General features: G+C 48.8%; 1 protein-coding gene across 9 annotated transcripts in view; it reads left to right on the top strand.

Annotated features, from left to right (window-relative positions):
• SLC8A3 (solute carrier family 8 member A3) overlaps positions 1 to 19,333 on the top strand; it is a 155,027-nt gene that overhangs the window by 132,401 nt on the left and 3,293 nt on the right. For 3 of the 9 annotated variants that reach the window (XM_065403130.1, XM_065403131.1, XM_065403129.1), the window contains 3 exons: positions 7,021 to 7,055; positions 12,288 to 12,399; positions 13,030 to 13,129. In XM_065403130.1, the coding sequence (XP_065259202.1) occupies positions 7,021 to 7,055; positions 12,288 to 12,399; positions 13,030 to 13,129 (247 nt within the window). Of the gene's footprint in view, positions 1 to 3,584; positions 3,594 to 7,020; positions 7,056 to 12,274; positions 12,400 to 13,029; positions 13,130 to 19,333 lie in introns of all 9 variants that reach the window. The other 6 variants (XM_065403137.1, XM_065403132.1, XM_065403136.1 and 3 more) reach the window with 3 other exon arrangements.

Here is a 19,333-nt window from a genome sequence, read left to right on the forward strand (position 1 = left end):
CAGGACTGGTTAATAATTAAGCTGCTGTTTGGCAGCGTTCACCTTGACAGACTTGACCTGCCAAATTAAAAATGGTCTTTCTTTAAAAAAAACGATCATAGCCCTTGTTATTTTTCTGCTGAGGAGGGAAGGGGAGAGTTTTATACGCTCAGATGTAGAGAGGCACATGAAGGTAGGAGCATTTGACCATATCCCTCCTCCTGAAGGCCTCCCAAATTTATCCATTGAGCTCTTGGACACTGCAGCAGGACATACACCCCCTGCAGGGAATACTCCTCTGGGTTCAAGGACCTGTATTTTAGGTCAACCCAGACTTAAATTTAACTTTGGTATTTCCTGCCAATATAGCACGTACTGCTTAGAACAAAGGACAGGGAGCCAGAACAACTGGGATCTATGCCCAGCTCTACTGTTTATTTGCTCTTTGGCCTTGAGAAATTCTCCCCCTTGCTCAGATCCCACATCTGTAATGTAGGGATAATAATAGTTTTCTGCCTCACAGTGAAGACACAGGTTGGGAGGCTTTATCAGAGAATCACTGAGATGGGAGAGACAGAGGGCTTGTCTTCACTACTGGGGTAAGTCGACCTAAGTTACGCTACTCCAGCTACGTGAATAATGTAGCTGGAATCGACGTAGCTTAGGTCGACTTACCCCAGTGTCTTCTCTGTGCTGAGTTGACAGGAGACGCTTTCCAGTTGACTTCCCTTACTCTTCTCGGAGAGCTGGAGTACCGGGGTCAACCGGAGAGCGCTCTGCCATCGTTTTAGCGGGTCGTCACTAGACCTGCTAAATCGACCCCTGCTGCATCCCCCATAGAGGAGACAACTCCTGAGAAGGTGAGATGTGTGTTGGTTAAGTCCTTTATGTGTATATTAAGCACAATGGGCAAGACGGCCTCTTTTCCATGGACAAATGGCATATTCATACTGCTGGATCTTGGCACGGCATTTGAGACTCCTAGTCTGTGCCAATTACTTAGCCTGGGTGGACAGGTATCTCTGAGATGACACCAATCCTTCTTCTCAAACTGAACACTCAAGAATCAGGAAAAGCAACTACTCTCTGCCCTCATCTGTGGAGTCCCAAAAGTTTCAGTCTTCTCCTCCATCTGATTTGGCATGAAGGGTGCATGACGCTGCGGGAAGAGATCATGTAATAGCACAGTCTCAGGTGACAACTATATGCAGATGATGCCTAGTTCTACATTTCTTTAATATCCAACAGTATCAGCACCATCTCCCAGATACCATGGAGTCATCTACCCCTGGATGAAGAATAGTTGGCTGAAACTCAGCGTGGAGAAGATGGAGGTTATGGTGATGGCTAGCAGGAAGCACAGTAGAAGTGTCTTGCACTCATCAAGAAAGACCAGGCCTTTTTGGCCTCTTCTCTGCTTCTAGATGTCTAAGTGGTTGCAACTTATAACAATGCCCTCTTCCATCTACAGGTGGCCCACACACTCAGCAACACAGTCCACTGAGCGCACAACACCCAGTGCTCCACTGTGTGCATTGCCTCTTGTGGAACACAGAATCAAAATCAAGGTTTTTAGTCCTGATTTCCAAAGCCCTCCAGGGGACTGGCCAAAGTTACCTGAGGATCTGGCTTTCTCCACATGACCACGACTGCCATTAACAATGATATTACAGCAGAACAATACAACTGTGAGACACATGAGTGTAGGAGACAGAATGTTCTTCCCAGCTGCCCATCAATTATGGATCTCACAGCAGAATGACCATGGCCCTCATCACCCACAGAACAAATCACAAAACTCGCTTAATTTACTTAGATTTTCCACAATAAATAAAACAAATAGGAGGGAGAATGAAAAAACAAAGCAATAATTTGTTTTAAAAAATCTGAGACTTGAAGGTGGCTCAGCTACCATGGTGATGAGCATGCTATAACTCTTGGATTTAGTGCCTAGAAATGTTGGTTTTTCTGTCTTGCTACCAGACAGTGAATTGATCGTGTAGGTGGCACCCACAGAATATGTTTGGGTGTCACTCACAGACATATGGTGAGTATGATACCATTCAGTTGATACATGTGGCTCATACTGTCAACATTGTAGATATCAAGTGTCCAGACATAAGATTGCCGCTTAAATTAGCATGGAGAACTGGTGGCAATACAGAGGCAGAGTTAAGATTGTTTGGGGTACTCCAGCTCTGCACTTTCAGTACTTTGAGGATTTTTTGAAGTTTAAACTTAACTTAGAATTTCACTGGCTTTCTAAGGTTTGGTTGGTTTTTTAAATACATATTTGAGGCTTTCTTTTCCCCTTCACTTATTGAGACATATCGTGAATCATCTAGGAATTTCCTTTGATGCTTTCATTTCCAAGCATTTTCTACTAATTGTTCTGTGACATGGGCCTCTTCATTTCCTAAAAACAAAATGTGCAATAGGACATGTAGCAAAGGGCCAAAAGGCAGGGCAATGTCCTCTGGTGCTGCTACCCTGACCTAATTCCTGCTTCTGCCACTCTGTGCCCTTTGGTATCCTCTCCCCCCACATGGTAGCCTGTCCTGTGCCCATTGCCTCCCAGCACCTTGTCTCTGAGCTCCACTGTGCCTTGTTACTGCTGTTTTTTTGCCAGTTGCTGCAGTCTCTGTTGCTCTGTGCAGTTTACCAACTTATTTCGATCAGCTGAAAAGAGGATTGCCAACTGTAGAGCTTGAGAGGTCTGCTGCGACATTTTGAAGTACATTATTGATTTCAAAAGATGGATGTATTTGTGTCTGCTTTTACGATGGATTAATGTAGTATCAACTGCCTTAGGATTCCTTGTGTATTTCATAAACTCTGCAGGCCTTGTAGGGTTTATAACATTTGCAATCAATCTGGCAGGGTTTGTGAGTCCAGGCAAGGTTTATAAAAAGAGTCCATGCTGACTTTATAATCCCTATATGACTTCTTGTGAGGAATAGGAGATCTGCTGGAATCTGTACAGGATTCATAAACCCTCAGTGTCTCTGACATTACCTGGGGTGTTTATAAACTGTACAAGAATCCCTGAGTAATTCCTGCCTCAGTGCTTGGCCAGAGCAAGACTCCTCTGTGTTGTATCTTCCCACTTCTTAGAGCCCTCCCACTCAGTCTCAGAAAGTCAGCAGTCTGAAATTTGTGTGGTCAAAGTTGCCACTTGCAAGGACTCTTGAGTGACATCCTGACGCCCCTTGTTGATGAGATGAGGCTTGTCAGTGGGGATGACGCTGGTGTCAGCTGCACCGTTTTGTCAATCTCCAGATCTACTTGTTTGAGGGTGGTTGGTTGGTTGGTTGTTTTATGAAATTCCTTGAAACTTGTCAAATAATAACAGTGGGATGTGTCCATTAGTCAGAGCAGCCTCCAAAGTCTGGAGAAGGCTCTCAGCTCCAGCCTGCAGATCAGAAGGATGCAACTCATTAGCAGCAGGAGATGTAGGAGCATTCCCTCCAGCAGCCCCAACATCATCGGGAGACTCCTGTTGACTTGCACTAGTAGTCATCTCCGCAGCCCAGGCATCAGAGGGAGAATCCTACACTGGCTGTCAACAGGAGAAGCAACAGTACCCATTTCAGCAGCCCAATGAGCAGAAGGTGGTTGATGCTGCTGACCTAACCGCAGGGAGCAGCAGCAGTAGTATCCACCTGGCAGCAGCACTGGTACCTGTTGTCCAGAAGCAGCAGTGTCCACCTCATGAGCGGCTCAGGGACTCAGAGCAGGCACAGCCTCTGTGCTAGCATTCAGATAATCATTTCTGGCCTCTTACACTGGATGCCAATTCTGGTTGGCCTCCTCTGACTGTTCAATCGCTTGCTGCTGGTACGTCTCCAGTTGCCTAAGCCTCTATCCCTCCTGCTTTGCTGTTGCTGTTCCTGCAGCATCTCTTGGCCCCTCTGCTGGTTTCACCCACCCTTCTGCAGGTTCCTGCTCTCTCCTATACAGGGCACATACCCACTCACCAAGAGCAGCTTTTCCACAGCAAACCACATCATGGGCTTGTGCCATCCTAAGTTCAAATGCTGAAGTAGCAGCAAGGGACCCACCATCACCACCTTGCTGCTGCAGCTAGTTCACCAACTCTGCCCTAGTCACTGGCCCAGCTGCTTGCTGGCTCTCCGTTCAGCCTGTCAATGGCAGTGGGCTTGATGGGCCTACTGTCAGCAGCCATTCAGTGTCATACTGTCAGGTGACCACATGGCTGCAGGATCTTATAAATAAGCCTATGGAATTGGTAGAGGTGGTTTCCCATGGGACTTGATCCTGAGGGCCTAGCCACACTGCAGACAGCTTCTGAAGATAGAACATGTGCCAAGTGTCTGCAGGCAAGGGACTGTTGTTTTTCAAGCATCTCCATGCCTCTCCCCGGTCTTCCCTTTTCTGCATCATGCCAATATTGTATTATTTATATTTGAGAAAGTCAGTGATTTTTCTTCTTCAAGTGCTTGTTCGTGTCCATTCCAATCAGGTGTGTGCGCGCGCGCATGGCACGGTAGCCGGAAGATTTTTCCCATAGCAGTGTCCATCCGGTCGGCCTTGGCGCCCCCTGGAGTCGCACCTTCATGGCGCTCAATAATAGAGCCCTGCCAACCCGCCAGCCCCTCAGTTCCTTCTTACCGCCAGTGACGGTTAGCTGGAACGTCCCATAGTCCTTGCTTAGCAGGTGTCTTTATCTTCATTATTGTACATACACCTCTACCCCGATAAAACGCAACCCGATATAACACGAATTCGGATATAACGCAGTAAAGCAGTGCTCCGGGGGGGCGGGGCTGTGCACTCCGGCGGATCAAAGCAAGTTCGATATAACGCGGTTTCACCTATAACGCGGTAAGATTTTTTGGCTCCCGAGGACAACGTTATATCGGGGTAGAGGTGTAGTTCTTAATCAGTTAGTATAGTATAATAGTTTTAGTTAGTTTAGAGTTAGTTGGGGGTTCCCCCCCCCTCTGACTCCCCGGAACTGGGGTATGCCGCAGTCCCCGGGGTTTAAAACCTGTGAGGTCTGCGGTAAGCGCATGCCAAAGAGTGACCCCCTACGCTTCTTGTTTAAGGTGCCTAGGGGAAGGTCACCAAAAGGACCACTGTAGGATCTGCTGCGAGTTCTGTCCCAGAACTATTAAAAAAAGGGAAGAGTGGCTTAAGGTTCTCCTAATGGAGGCAGCTCTTCGCCCCCACTCAGACCTGGGGTCAGGGGACCCCGCACCCAGCACATCCTCATTGGCACCATCATCTTGGGAACTGGTGCCGAGAAAGGTCTCCTCCCGAGACGCTCGGTACCTGCATGGCTCCTCCCGTGGCCAATCGGTGTCTAGGTGCCTCAGAAGAAGAAGAAGCTGAAGAGGGAGCATTCTCCCCCGGGCAAATCTAAGGAGTTGACGGCTGCCGCTCCCCTCGACACTGAAGGCATTTGAAGTGGCTCAAAACTTGCTGCGCCTCATGCCGCTGTTCTCACCCCCTAGGACAGAGGAGGCTCCGGCCCCGTCAGCACCACCACGGCAAGTGCAGTCAAGAGGGAAGCCAGCGATGATGTACTGGCGCTCCCCTTCTCCATGGCACTCCCGACATCGACACCTCCAGAGAGAGAACCCAGTCGGTCCCGGAGTGCCCGACGTTCAGTGCCCAAAAGCACAGCTCCTCCGTGGTCTTCCTTTTTGGAGACCTCAGAGTCGGAATCAGACTCCTACTGCTCCGATAAGAGCAGAAGCAGGAGGTCCAGGTCACAGCGGGAGAGACGGGCTTACCCAGTGCCATGGCCACCGCAGTGGCAGAACCCCTTGCAGTGGCCCTTCTGGACTCCTGGGGCCTTTCACCAGAGGCAGGAAAGGAGTCAAGGGTCCCGCTCAGTGGCAACTTCGATGGCTTTGGCCAGCTTTATCCCACCGGCTGAGCAACCAGCCACTGAACCACCGCCACCGATGTCAACACTATCAGCTGCAGCACCGTCGCCAGCCCAACTTCAGGACCAACTTCAGCAGCAGCTGCAGCTTTGCTGCCGACATTGGCTTAGGTGCCAGCATAGGCGGCGCCGCTATTACCGGCACTGGCCTTGACAGCAGCTCCTGCGCCAACAGTGGCACTGATAGCAGCCCCGGCCCCGACGGCAGCTCCAGCACTGACACTGCCACCAGTGGCGGCTCTGATGCTGACATCGGCACCGAGTTCGGTGCCAATAGCCCCAGCTCTAAGTACGGCACCGTCCGCGTCGGCACCTACCCGGGATCCCCAAGAGTCATGGGATCCCTTGGGCGCCTATGGCAGGGAACAGCCACTGTTCTTTGGGGTTTCCTCCTCGTCATTGCCGGACAAGGTGCTGGCTGGCACCGCCATAGCCCCGGCACTCAAAGACAATTGGGTGTTGCAGCAGTTGCTGCGCCAGGTTGCCCAGAGTCTGGGCATCAAGGCAGAGGAGGTAGTAGAGGACTCCGATCCCATGGTGGATATCCTCGTGCCCTCTGGACCTTCCCGTATTGCCTTGCCGCTCATAAAAACTATTGCAGAAACCAACAAAACCCTGTGGCAGACCCCAGCCTCATTCCCACTCACTGTCAAGCGCAATGAACGGCAATATTTTGTGCCCTCTAAAGGATATGAACATCTTTATTCCCACCCACAACCTGATTCCCTTGTTGTGGACGCTGCTAATCAGCGCGAGCAGCAAGGTTTCCAAGGCCCTCCCCCCAAAACAGGGAGGTTAAAAAACTTGACCTTTTCGGGAGGAAGGTCTATTCCATGGGTGGATTGCAGCTCCAAATTTCCAACCAACAGGCCATTGTCAGCCAGTACTCTTATAATACCTCGGCGCAATGGCAAAATTTGCGGAACTGCTCGCCCTAGACTCCCATGCTGAGTTTTCAGCCTTGGTTGAGGAGGGCAAGCTAATCTCCCGAGCTTCCCTCCAGTCTGTGCTGGACGGTACTGACACAGCCACGAGAGTCATGTCTACGGGGGTGGCCAGGAGAAGGGGCTCCAGTCTCTGGTCTCCTGTACGAGGTCCAGCAGACCATACAGGACCTCCCCTTTGAGGGTTTGACTCTGTTTTCGGAGAAGACAGATAAAAGGCTACACAGCCTAAAAGACTCTAGAGACACCCTCAAATCCTTGGGTCTACACACTCCTGCCATGCAGCGGAAGCCTTTCAGGCCTCAGCCTCCTCCGCGGTTCTACCAACAGAACCGACAGGACGTTTCCCAGAGGAGGAATAGGGGCAGCAGAAAAAGGCCACACCTGTCCTCAGGACAGGGCTCTGGCCAACCCAAACCACCTTCCGGCCCCAAACCAACCTTTTGAAGGTGCGGTCGAGGACGGCACACCAGAACAAGAACTGGATCTGCCCTGCCTTACCTTTTTGTCCTGACTGTCCCCTTTCTACCGGGCATAATCCCATATCACTTCAGACCGCTGGGTGCTCCGCATGGTAGAGAGGGGATACTCCATCAAATTCTGTGCCCTCCCACCCTTCCACCCCCACTTCCCCGTCCCTCTTCAGGGACCCCTCTCACGAGCAACTCCTTATACAGGAGGTGCACTCACTCCTTTTGCTAGGGGCAGTGGAAGAGGTTCCTCGGGAGCAGAAGGGCAAGAGTTTCTATTCTTGGTATTTCCTAATTCTGAAAGCCAAAGGTGGGCTCAGGCCCATCCTAGACCTGCGAGAACTCAACAAGTTTGTGAAGAAGCTCAAGTTTCACATGGTCTCTTTGGTCTCTATCATCCCTTGATTGGATCCAGGAGACTGGTATGCCACCCTCGACTTGAAGGATGCGTACTTTCACATAGCAATAACTCTGTCCCACAGAAAATACCTCAGGTTTGTGATGAACAACACCCACCAGTTCACAGTCCTCCCCTTCAGCCTGTCAGTGGCTCCTTGAGTGTTCACCAAGTGCATGGCAGTCGTGGCTGCGTTCCTGCGCAGACGGCAGGTACAGGTGTTCCCGCACCTCGAAAACTGGCTCATCAAGGGCCACTCCAGGTCTCAAGTGGAGACACAAGTCGACTTCATAAGATCGACGTTCAACAAACTGGGCCTTCTTCTGAACGAGGGGAAATCAATGCTGTTCCCGGTTCAGAGGATAGAGTTTATAGGGGCAGTACTTGACTCGACACAAGCCAGGGCATACCTCCCGGAAGCAAGGTTTCGGTCCCTGGGCAACATCATACGAGGTCTCAGGCAGTTCCGCACCACCACAGCAAGGAATTGCCTGAAACTTCTAGGACACATGGCAGCCTGTACCTGCATGGTGCAACATGCCAGACTCAGGCTTCAGCCTCTTCAGTTGTGGCTAGCGTTGGTGTATCGGCCAGCCCGGGACAATTTGGACAGGGTCATGACCCTGCCCTGCCAGGTTCTCGACTCCCTCCTGTGGTGGCTCGACCCACAGGTAGTATGTGCAGGGGTCCCCTTCTCCAACCCTCAACCGTCTCTCTCCCTAGTGACGGATGCATCATCACTGGACTGGGCTCCATTGTGGACCCGTTCCTCCTCCCATGGGGAGGCCATCTCCTCTACGCGTTTCTGCCTATCCCTCTTGTTCACAAGATGCTCGTCAAGATATGGAGGGAACAAGCTTCAGTGATATTGATAGCTCCAGCATCCGAACCTCGAGTCGCTGCACCTCACGGTGTGGAAGCTCATGGCTGAACCTGATGGAGCTCTCCTGCTCTGTCTCAGTTAGACAAGTCCTCCTGGGCAGTAGAAAACCCTCCACCAAGGCTACCTACCTTGCTCGGTGGAAGAGATTTTCAATCTGGTCCACGCAGCATCATTCGTCCCCGACACTCACCTCTGTGCCACTTATCTTAGACTATCTTCTCCATCTCAAACAGCAGGGGCTGTCCATGTCGTCAGTAAGGGTTCACTTGGCCGCCATCTCTGCCTTTCATCCAGCTGGAGAGGGCCGCTCGGTCTTTGCTAGCCCTATGGTCAGCAGTTTCCTTAAAGGTCTCAACAGGTTATACCCACATGTCCGGCAGCCTGTCCCGGCTTGGGACCTCAATCTGATCCTTTCCAGACTCATGGGATCGCCCATTGAACCTTTGGCAACATGCTCCCTACTCTATCTCTCATACAAGGTGGCGTTTATGGTAGCGATAACCTCGGCCAGGAGGGATTCTGAGTTCAAGGCCCTGACATCAGAGCCCCCTTACACTGTGTTCCATAAGGACAAGGTCCAGCTCAGGCCTCATCTGGCTTTCCTCCGGAAGGTTGTCTCCCAGTTTCACACCAACCAGGACATCTACCTCCCAGTGTTCTATCCTAAGCAGCACTCGAGCAGCAGGGAGCAGAGGCTTCACCCATTGGATGTCCGCAGAGCGCTAGCCTTCTACATTGAGAGAATGAAACCATTCTGAAAGTCTGACAAGTTATTCATGGCAGTGGTGGATGAATGAAAGGTTTTCCTGTCTCTTCTCAACAGATTTTGTCATGGATCACGTCCTGCATCTGTGAGTGCTACAACCTGGCAGGGGTGCCTGCTCCTCTGATCACTGTGCACTCCACCAGGGCTCAGGCCTCTTCAACGGCGTTCCTGGCGCAGGTTCCCACCCAGGAAATCTGCAGAGCAGCGATGTGGTCCTCCATATGCACTTTCACCACGCACTAGGCAATCACCCAGCAGGCCAGGGACGATGCAGCCTTTGGAAGAACTGTGCTCCAATCAGTAGACAACTCCGACCCCACCTCCTGAACTTGGGCTTGTGAGTCACCTGATTGGAATGGACATGAACAAGAATTCTTAGAAGAAAAAAGGATTACTCACCTTCTCTTAACTGTTGTTCTTCGATATGTGTTGTTCATGTCCATTCCAATACCCACCCTCCTACCCCTCTGTCAGAGTAGCCAGCAAGAGGGAACTGAGGGGGCGGCGGGACGTCAGGGCTCTATATTGAGCACCATAAAGATGCGACTTCAGGGGGCGCCCAGACCAACCTGACGGAGGCTGCTATGGGAAAAATCTTCCGATTACCCTGCACATGCACACACCTGCTTGGAATGGACACGAACACCACACCTCGAAGAACAACGGTTACGAGAAGGTGCGTAACCGGTTTTTCACGAGGCTCTCCTACTCTATCCAGGCCTCCTTACACTCTTGCTCCCAAACATGTGAAGCCAGTATATAGAGATTGGCCAGTAGAACACTTCCATCCTGAATATGTGCATTTGCACATGAATCCCAAAAGTCACATGAAAGGAAGTTCCACCCCAAACAGCCATGTGAACAAAAACCTATCACATGGAAGTCAGTGGGAAAGCAAACAACCATGGCCAGGTCCAATCACAATGCAGCATTTGAAGATAAATTCATGAATAATCATCCCCACCTTTATCCTAGTGCCAGTCTCCACTTTCATTTTGTTAGCCCAGCAAGCTGGGGGGGTGGGGTGGAGGGGAAACCATAATTAACATCATGGACAGCATCCACATCAATGGACTGGTTGATTCTGCATCGTTACCATGAACAGCATCACATGGGGAGCCTTCAGGGTATCATCCAGGACCAGAGACAACACCACGAGGGGATGTCTTAGTGGATTGCTCCTCACAGGCAGCACCACATGGGGCACCTTGTTTCCCACCTTCAGAAGCTTGGGAACACTTTTTTCTCCATCAAGGATTAATCATGCAGTTTTATATGAAAAGAAAGCCCTCTTGGTCCCTGACCTATTTTTTCCTGTACATTTTCCAGTGATAGGAATCCCCCAGGAAATGCACAATGTGATGTAAGCGTAATTACAGTGCAGAATGAAAGAATTAAGAGTGTGTGTGCCTGCCCCTGTGAATATATATCTGGGTGAGAGTTAAAGCAAGCCCTGAATGGAATAGACTACTCAAAGCAATTTTCGAATCAAAGGAGAATAAAAAGATTCTATCTCTTGTTCAATTCAAACTAGAAAACATGTCTGCACATTAACATTTTCTTAAAAGGGCTCTTGTGCTAAAGCATAACAAGAATTGGTGCTTCAATCCCACTAAAGCTGTGGTTGCTTAAGCAGGGGGAGGAATGGGGGGAGGGGTGTGTGTCCGACTAATAAAGGGGTTCAAGACAGGATAAAGGACCATTTTGATTTTTTTAAACAATTAGTTATGTCCCTTGGGATATACTGAAATTTATGTCCCTTGGTATATACTGGCCTTTTCTCCCTGAGATCTTTTGTGTTTTCGGTGAAATCTTGGCTTTTGCTCCTCAAAAACGTGGGTGTTTCTATTAAAAATCTTAATAGAAACAATGTATTTGCAGGCTGCCAGTGAAAATGAGGGCAGCCCTGCAGGAGCACACCCTTTCCCAGTCAAGATGTTTCTGGACTCGTGCTGCCAGTTCTCACTACGTTCCAACTCTAGGTGATGTCCCCCTCGGGGAAGGTAGGCCCCATTGCTATCTCCCGCTGCTGTGAAATAACCTGGACACATCACCACCTCGACATTCTGTAAATGGCAATGAATTGGTCTGGCAAGCCAGAAGTGAGAGCGGGGGCAGTTATGGGCCTGTTAACTGCTTCTTCCCTCTCCAGATTGGCTGAGACCTCGTGGCCAGCAGCATATTCTTCACTCATTCCTCCTGCAGAACTCCCATTGCCATCACTAGTTGTACCATGTGGATGAAGAGGGCAGAATATGCCCACATGTTCACAGTTTTACTAAAATCAGGTTTAGGGGTGCTCAGTACTGTAATAATAGGGATACCTAACCTAGCACTTTCATCACTAATGTCTTAGGGCTTGATCCTGTTCCCATTAAAGGCTATGGGAAAACTCACATTAGCTTTAATGGCACAGGATCAAGCCCTTAATGCACTAGTCTTTCACTTCTGGAGGCCTGGGTTGAAGCCCAGCATATGCCACAAGGGCAATCAGCTTGATGTGCTCAGTCTAGGTTTACAGTAGAGAAGCCCAGGGTAGGAATAGCTGAGGGTGCTGCAGATCCAGAGTGAGGCACATGGGCAGTAGAGGGGAAAGAAGGACTGGAATAATCAGGGTGAGGGGGTAGGTAAGGACTGAGGTGCATTAGCATTACAGGGGATGCTTTCCCCAGTATGTGCCTGGCTCGAGCTGGTGGGATAGGTTCCTCATTTTCAGGAGAAGTATAATTCATTGAAGGTACAACAAGAAGCTCTTTAAAAAGCCCACTCACCTAATGTCCCACCATTAACTCTCATGAGGCTCATTGTGAACTCAGCAAAATGTGAGAGGTGTGTATTTGTGGCCAAGGCATTTCACAGCATCTACCAAGCACCCCTGTCTTGTGCTCAGCTTCAGCTGAGTGTTGATGCTGTTTTCACAGAAGTGGCAGAGAGGAAGCTGACCATCGAAGAGGAGGAAGCCAAGAGGATTGCAGAGATGGGGAAGCCGGTGTTGGGCGAGCATCCCAAACTAGAGGTCATCATTGAGGAGTCCTATGAATTCAAGGTCAGTGCTGGGTACCGGGGCTCTTCATGAGGAGATAATAGTGTCACTGGAGAGGAAGCAGCCAGAGGGAAGGGATATAGGTAGAGGCTTGAACAGAGAGGACAGCCATAAGAGAGAGAGGGAGTGGCCAAGGGGGGAGAGAGAGAATGAGAGCGTGCCTGAAGAAAGAGGCCTAGCAGAGAGAGATTAAGGGAGAACCCGGAGGAGAGAGGCATGAGGGAGCAGCCTCAGGAGAGATGAAGGGAAGGTGTATGAGCACCTTGTGGAGAGAGCAGGTGAGTTACCCCATAGAGAGAGGAGGAGCAAGTGTCCTGAGATGATGGGGGACAAAGCAACCCCTATGGAGAGAGCACGTGGGGTGGAAATGCCTGGGGAGAGGAAGGATAGATGAGGGGCAGGGAGAAGCCTGAGGAGAATCTACGCTGCACAAAGAGAAGGGCAGCTGCATGGATCTAGCCACCAGCCCCATCTTTAGGGGCTTCATCTCCCTGGCAGGGAGAGTGTCTGTTCCAGCCCCAGTGGAAGGGCGAGAGTGCTCCTCTCAGCACAGTGCTGAGTACCGTGTTCTCTCAGAACAGCACGTGGTGTCAAAGCTGGTTTAACTGCTGTGCATTTTTGTCCCATTGACAGAGTACCGTGGACAAGCTGATTAAGAAGACAAACCTGGCTTTGGTTGTAGGGACACATTCCTGGAGGGACCAGTTCATGGAAGCCATTACTGTTAGTGCAGGTGAGGGGACCTGAGGGTGCCCAGCTATAACAAGGTCACCAACCCTAAGGGAATGTAGTAGCAAGACTCGGGTCTCTGAGCGCCTGTGTAAGCCAGCCTGAAACTGCCTCTGCTTCCTCAGTGGTGTACTGCAAACGTGCATGGATCATGGGTATCAACTAAACCACATGCACGGGATAGCAGGGATAGAAACCAGGAGCTTCAATTCTATAAATATAGGCCTCCAGCACCTAAGGGCTGGTCTACATAAAGGTATAGCGCACGGCAAGCCACAGCCAGGGCAGGAATGTATAGCGCACTCAGTCACTACGTGGACCTTGCTACTGAACACGACAAGTTCCATAGTGTGCTTTGACCTACTGCTGTTCAAAACACAGCCACTGGCTCAGAGAATGACACTGCAGCCTGGTGGTGACGGCACCCACCTAGGCGGGGGGGGAGGGGGATTTAGGTGCCAGCCCTGCTCCAATGCCTGTTTAGACACAGTGAAACAGCTTCAACAGGAGAGATTGGGAGAGACCCTTCCCCCCACCCCAAGACTGTCCCATCTCTCAGCTTAGAGCACCTTCCTGAGAGGTGGGAGACCTCTCTTTAAATCCTTTCTCCCCATCTGGCAAAGGAGGGAATTGAACCAGGTCTCCCACATCCCAGATAAGTGTTCTAACCACTGGGCTAAAGTTCCTAAGATGGGCAGCGCCACCTCTTCTCCCTCTGGCTGTTTTGTGGGGAGTGAGGCAAGCGCCTGGCTCGTTCTCCCAGCTGTGGATCTCAAACAGAGCTAGGTGCCTCCCTGTATCCTAGATTTAGGGACCAAATTCTGTGAAGGGGTGGGGCTTAGGGCAGTGTTTCCCAAACTGTGGGTTTCAGGGCTGGCGTGGAGGGAAACCCCAGTGGGGTCGGAGAGCAAGTCTGCCCTGCACTCACCCCACAGAGGTACAGTGATTTTTCTAGATTTCCCCCCCGCCCCTTCCCCCCAAAAAAGTGGTGAACTGTGACACTCAGCATTGCAATACCTGTGGATTCAGGCCTTAGTGCCCAGTTCGAGGAGGTCCTCAGCACTCTCATTGCAATTCAGGGTGCTCAGTAATTTGCAGGATTAGGCCCCTATTTTGCAGATTCCAGGAATGCTTTGCAAACAATAGAGACTAATACACTGAAACACAAACTAAAAACCCTTCATGAACCATCAGCTGATGGCCATGTCCCTTTCAAGCTGGCATCAGGAGAGTGACAGGATAGTGTGTGGTGCAAGGTCAGCAGTTCAATGCACCTTGGCCATTTGATGCCTTGGAGTCCTCTTGGAAAAGGGTTAATTCCCAGCCAGCAATGGGGATGGGTTGCTGCACAGGCTTAGCTGGAGCTGCTTGCAAGTGAGTGAGCCCCAAAGGCAACTTGTGATTCATGCATCTGAGACTGATGAGAAATAAAGGGGGGAGGGTAAGAAGGGGCAAGAGATATCTGGGTTTCTTCTTGCCACTTCTTTCTATGCAGACTCTCTCTCTATCCCCCCCCCCCTCTCCTTCCCTCCTCCTATCTTTATTCTCTTTCTCCATCCTGATAGAAAGACAGGTTTGCTGCTCCACCCTGTGCGTCAGACTGTCTGCCCTTAAGAACTCAGAAGCTTGATTAAAGCCCTTGCTTGGTATTTCCTGCCAAGCATACATTAGGGTGCTCAACCTCTGGGGCACCAGCTACTAGAGTCAGTGCTCAGACCATGGCAGAATGGTGCTGCACCCAGCTGGAAACAAATTCATACGAGTTTAATCCAGTGTTATTAGTGCTTTGGTAATTGATTTTGTTCTGGGAAGGGGAAGGGACTGGAGAAGAGTAGGATGGGAAATCCTTATACAATAGGCATTTTATTCCATCCACACTTCAATGAGCAAAGCCAGCCTTTGACTTGCAAAGGAATTGTCACAGAGAACGTTCACCCTAACACATTTATGCCTTTGGACATTTCAAGACAGACATCCTCATGTGCAGCATAAGGGTTAACAAAGCAGTCAGGCATCCGCAGAGATGCTAGTGCAGCTCCCTATAACCAGTGCACAGAGTGTCATCTCTGTCATGTACTGCTTGTACGCAGTAGGTGCAGGGCTGCTACTAGCAGACCAGACTTCTATACCAGACAGGCTACAGGGCTTCCATCACGGAGAGAGACAAGAAATTTGTTCCCTTTACGATACTTTAATGCACTGCCAGGTATCACTGTTATCAGCTCAGGCAAGATATGTTACACATGGTGCCATCTAGTGGCTGAACATTATAATATAGTCTAGCATTCCATCACATCTCTTCCTTTATGTTTTACATTCATACCATTTATAAAATGTACACTATCTTTTAGTATGTATCAGTCTGTTAAGTGTCTCTGAATCATACTGGTTTTTTAATTACACAACCCAAATGCATAACAACTTGGTCATCTGGCTGCCCATTAGTTGCAACGACTGTCTGGTCAGTTTGGAATCTTGGCATCTTCTTGTTCTGCATGCACCATCTGTAGGGTTTGCTCTGTTGATTGGTCCTTCTGAGGCACAAACTGTAGCTGTCGACAGTTTCTGTTGAACTCTCCATTGTCAGTCTCAATCACATATCATCTGGGTGATTAATTCTTTTTCTTTAGGACAACTGCAGTTCTTCATCCTTCTTCGCCATCCAGTTTGACACAAACACAGGCACCAGGTTCTAGACTTGGCAGTTCTCTAACTGAGTGTCATCTGTTGTAAAAGTGTTCATAAGGTCTTTTAGCCTTTTTATTCAATTGTCTGCTCTTTGTGTCTGGCCACTTTTTGGAGATAGATTCTTTTCTGAAGTTGGAACAGTAGTTCTGAGTTGTCTTCCCATCAGGAGTTGTGCTGGACTATATCCACTAGCTTCTATGGATGTTGATGTATATCTCACAAGAGCAAGGAATGAATCTTCCTGCTGTAGGATTTTCTTGGTTGTCTGTACAGCTCTCTCAGCTTCTACATTTGCTTGTGGGTAATGTGGGTTGCTAGTAATATGAAAAATCATATTTTGTTTGGAAAAACAAATTCTGCTACAGTGAATTGTAGCCTGTTGTCCACCACTGGTTTGTTCTGACATACCAAAATGAGCAAAAATGCATTTGTTTCTCTATAATACTGTGACATGTTATGTCTTTCAAGTACATTATTTCTATATACCTGGAAAAACAGTCCATTATGACCAGATAATATCTTCTGAATTCACATAAATCTGCAGCTAGTCTCTTCCAAGGTCTGTCTGGTAGAGGTGTTGTTATTAAAGGGTTTTTTGTGTGTGGTGTGTTGGTCTGTGAGATCTGCAATGTTCACATGCAGATACTTTATTCTTTATGCCCTTGCTGATGCCTGGCCACTACTCAGACTGGTTGGCCTGTTCACAGCATTTAGTTAGCCCTTGATGTCCTTTCTGGATGAGGTTTAAGATTTCTCCTCTCATTGCATTTGGAATTATGATGCAATCATCTTTAATTATGAGTCCATTTGACTCACTTAATTGTCCATGCACCAAAAAGTAGTCTCTTGTCACTTCCTTAGTGTCCTTTAGATACTTTGGCCAGCTTGTCCTCATGTAACTTAGAGCTTCTTGAAGTTGTGTGTCTGTTGAGGTTGCTTTTTGTAGCAGGTATAGTCTGGTTTCTGACTCTGGTCAGTATGTGTCCATAGCATCCATGTATGCCTTTACATCATCTTCAAGCACATAGGTAATGGAGTGTGATGCTGGGCTCCATGACAGAGTGTCCGTGTAACGGGGTTCACTCACCACTCTGGTGCCTCCTGCTGGTTGTCATGGAAATTAGCTCTGCATGGTAGTGTGCCCTCTACGGGTGGTGTCTCGCTGCCGTCACTCCTGCTTTAGGACCCACATTTCTCCAAGGACTGTGGCGTCCACTTCAGTGACACAGCCCTCCAGCAGTGCTACACTCTGTGCTCCCCCCTTCTGGGAGACCTGCAGTCTGCTGTTCAGCCACTTCCCTTAGTGGCAACTGCAGCAAATTGTCTGGCCACTTCCTCGTGGCCCCAGCATCCTCTTTGCCCTTGCCTCAGGGCCTCAGCCTGCAAACCCCAGCAGCCAACCAGAAGCTGTCTCTCACTCCCCCAGTCCCTGCTCGCAGCACTGCTCTGTCCAGGGTGCTAGCAGTTCTCTCAGCCCTCCAGAGACCCAGTCCCTCCTCCAGGGGCTCCTAGCAGAGAACTGCCTTCCTCTGCCCTGCAGCTCCCTTTTTATATGGGCCTACTTGGCCCTGATTGGCTGCTCCCTTCAGCCCTTCTCTGATTGGCTGCCTCCAACGCAGCCTCCCTAGGGCTGCTTTTAACCCCTTTTCTCCCAGTGCGGGGCAGCCGCCCCATCAATCTGCTACTACCAGATTTTTCCCCAAGAACATATTAAGCAATTGGGTTACGAATCCTCCAAGGTGTTTGTATAGTATATGGTTCAGCATTGTCTCATAGGGTTATTTGTACTGCATCTCCTTTCAAAAGTCCAATCTCACCAAAAACTTTCTCGAATTCTTCCACCTTTCTCTCTAAGCACATCATGGCTGCCTCGCTGCTGCTGAGAAGGCTACTAGTTTTTTATCTTTTGATAACATATACTCTAAATGAAAATCTTTTGTCTTTGTAAGTTGTTTCTGTGGTGAATTGGCCCATGCTGTTAGAATACCAGCAGGGCTAGTCGGGGCTGTATCAGGTGATTTCAGATATGGGTGTTTTGAAGGTAAATATATGTACCTTCTGATATGACCATCATCTGCTCCTGAGTCAGTTTTCAGGGCAATAGTCTTTCCATTAACATTCAGTCTTGCTCTCCAGATGGCCTCTGTGTCATCACATTGATAGATCCCAGAAACAATGGCTCTTGGCTATCTGTAGCAGTCAGTTCTCTGACTGTCTTACTATGGCAAACAGCTGCAAGATGTCCATATTTTTTGCATTGATTATATCTTGCATTTTTGGAGGGACACACATCTGTTGGGCTATGGATATTTCCACATCTTGTGCGTTTAGTCTGAAAGGTTTTGTAGTTAGTCTGGATCTTGTCCAATATTGCCTCAGGTCTTATGGTAATTACTTTTAGAAGTCATACTGTGTCTCTTTACTGCCTTATTTCCAGTTTGAAATTGTCTGGTTTCAGCAGCCAGCCATTGGTTCCTGTTATGCCTTTCTCTGTTAGACTAAAGAGCCCTTTAGTACTTTGTATTTTCTCCCCATTAGGGTAGTTATACACTGTAATGAAGTCAAAAGAAGCAGCCCAGGACTAACAAGGAATGGTTTTGATCCATTGACCTCTGGCTGATGGACCTAGCCTGCTTCCTCTATGTAGAAGAGCTTAGTTCCTAGCACAATCACATGGTTCCTTAAGAAACAGGCAGCAGCCCTTAAACCCAGGAACCAACTAAGGTTCAAGTTCTGTCCTTGGGGAAATTCTGAGACTGCCTACACCAGACACATATTACTGGTTGGACAGCTTTTGGAAGTTTTGCCTTGAGTGCCAGTAGCATTGTATGGAGAAATGGTGACAACTTTTGTAGTTACAGTTGAGTAGTGCTTAATCTACGTATGTTTGGTCACTGGAGCCTAGCGCTCCCTTGCTTCAGAGTAAGGGGATATGCGGTCCTCAGCATTTGGCCCAGGCACAGTTATTAGATTTGTATGACTAGCTTTATTATGAGTAACAATGAAGATACCATAACAATAGGAAGAGACTGAACATAGGAAGTATCATTCTGGAACAGCCCCGTTGTCCACCTAGTTTGGCATCTTGTGTCAGGAACTGGCCTGTGGCAGATTTTCAGAAGAACATATAAACCCCCCTATATAATGCACATAGGTATGTTATACTGTAGAATGGATGGAAATTTTCCTTCCTGACCTCTGCTGGTGATCAGCCCATGCCCAGAAAGATGGGGATTAAGAGCCCTTGAAATTTTACCCAACCTTCTTGCAGATATTATTTTTAGTTTATCAGTTTCTGCTTTTTTTCTTAATATTATTTAGCTTTGTGCCTCTGTAATGCCAAACAGTGAGTTCCACAGGCGAATTATGTGTTGCATAAGAAAGTATTTACTTTTATCCCTGTAAAATGTGTTGCCTTTCAATTTCAAGTGCTCACTTATGCTTGTCATCTGAGAAAGGGTAAATAGGAATGCCTGACTGGCCTTCACTATTTTCATGATGCTGTCTGCGTTGCTATGGT

This window comes from Emys orbicularis, chromosome 4, assembly GCF_028017835.1.
Source record: "Emys orbicularis isolate rEmyOrb1 chromosome 4, rEmyOrb1.hap1, whole genome shotgun sequence".
Lineage (NCBI taxonomy): Eukaryota > Metazoa > Chordata > Testudines > Emydidae > Emys > Emys orbicularis.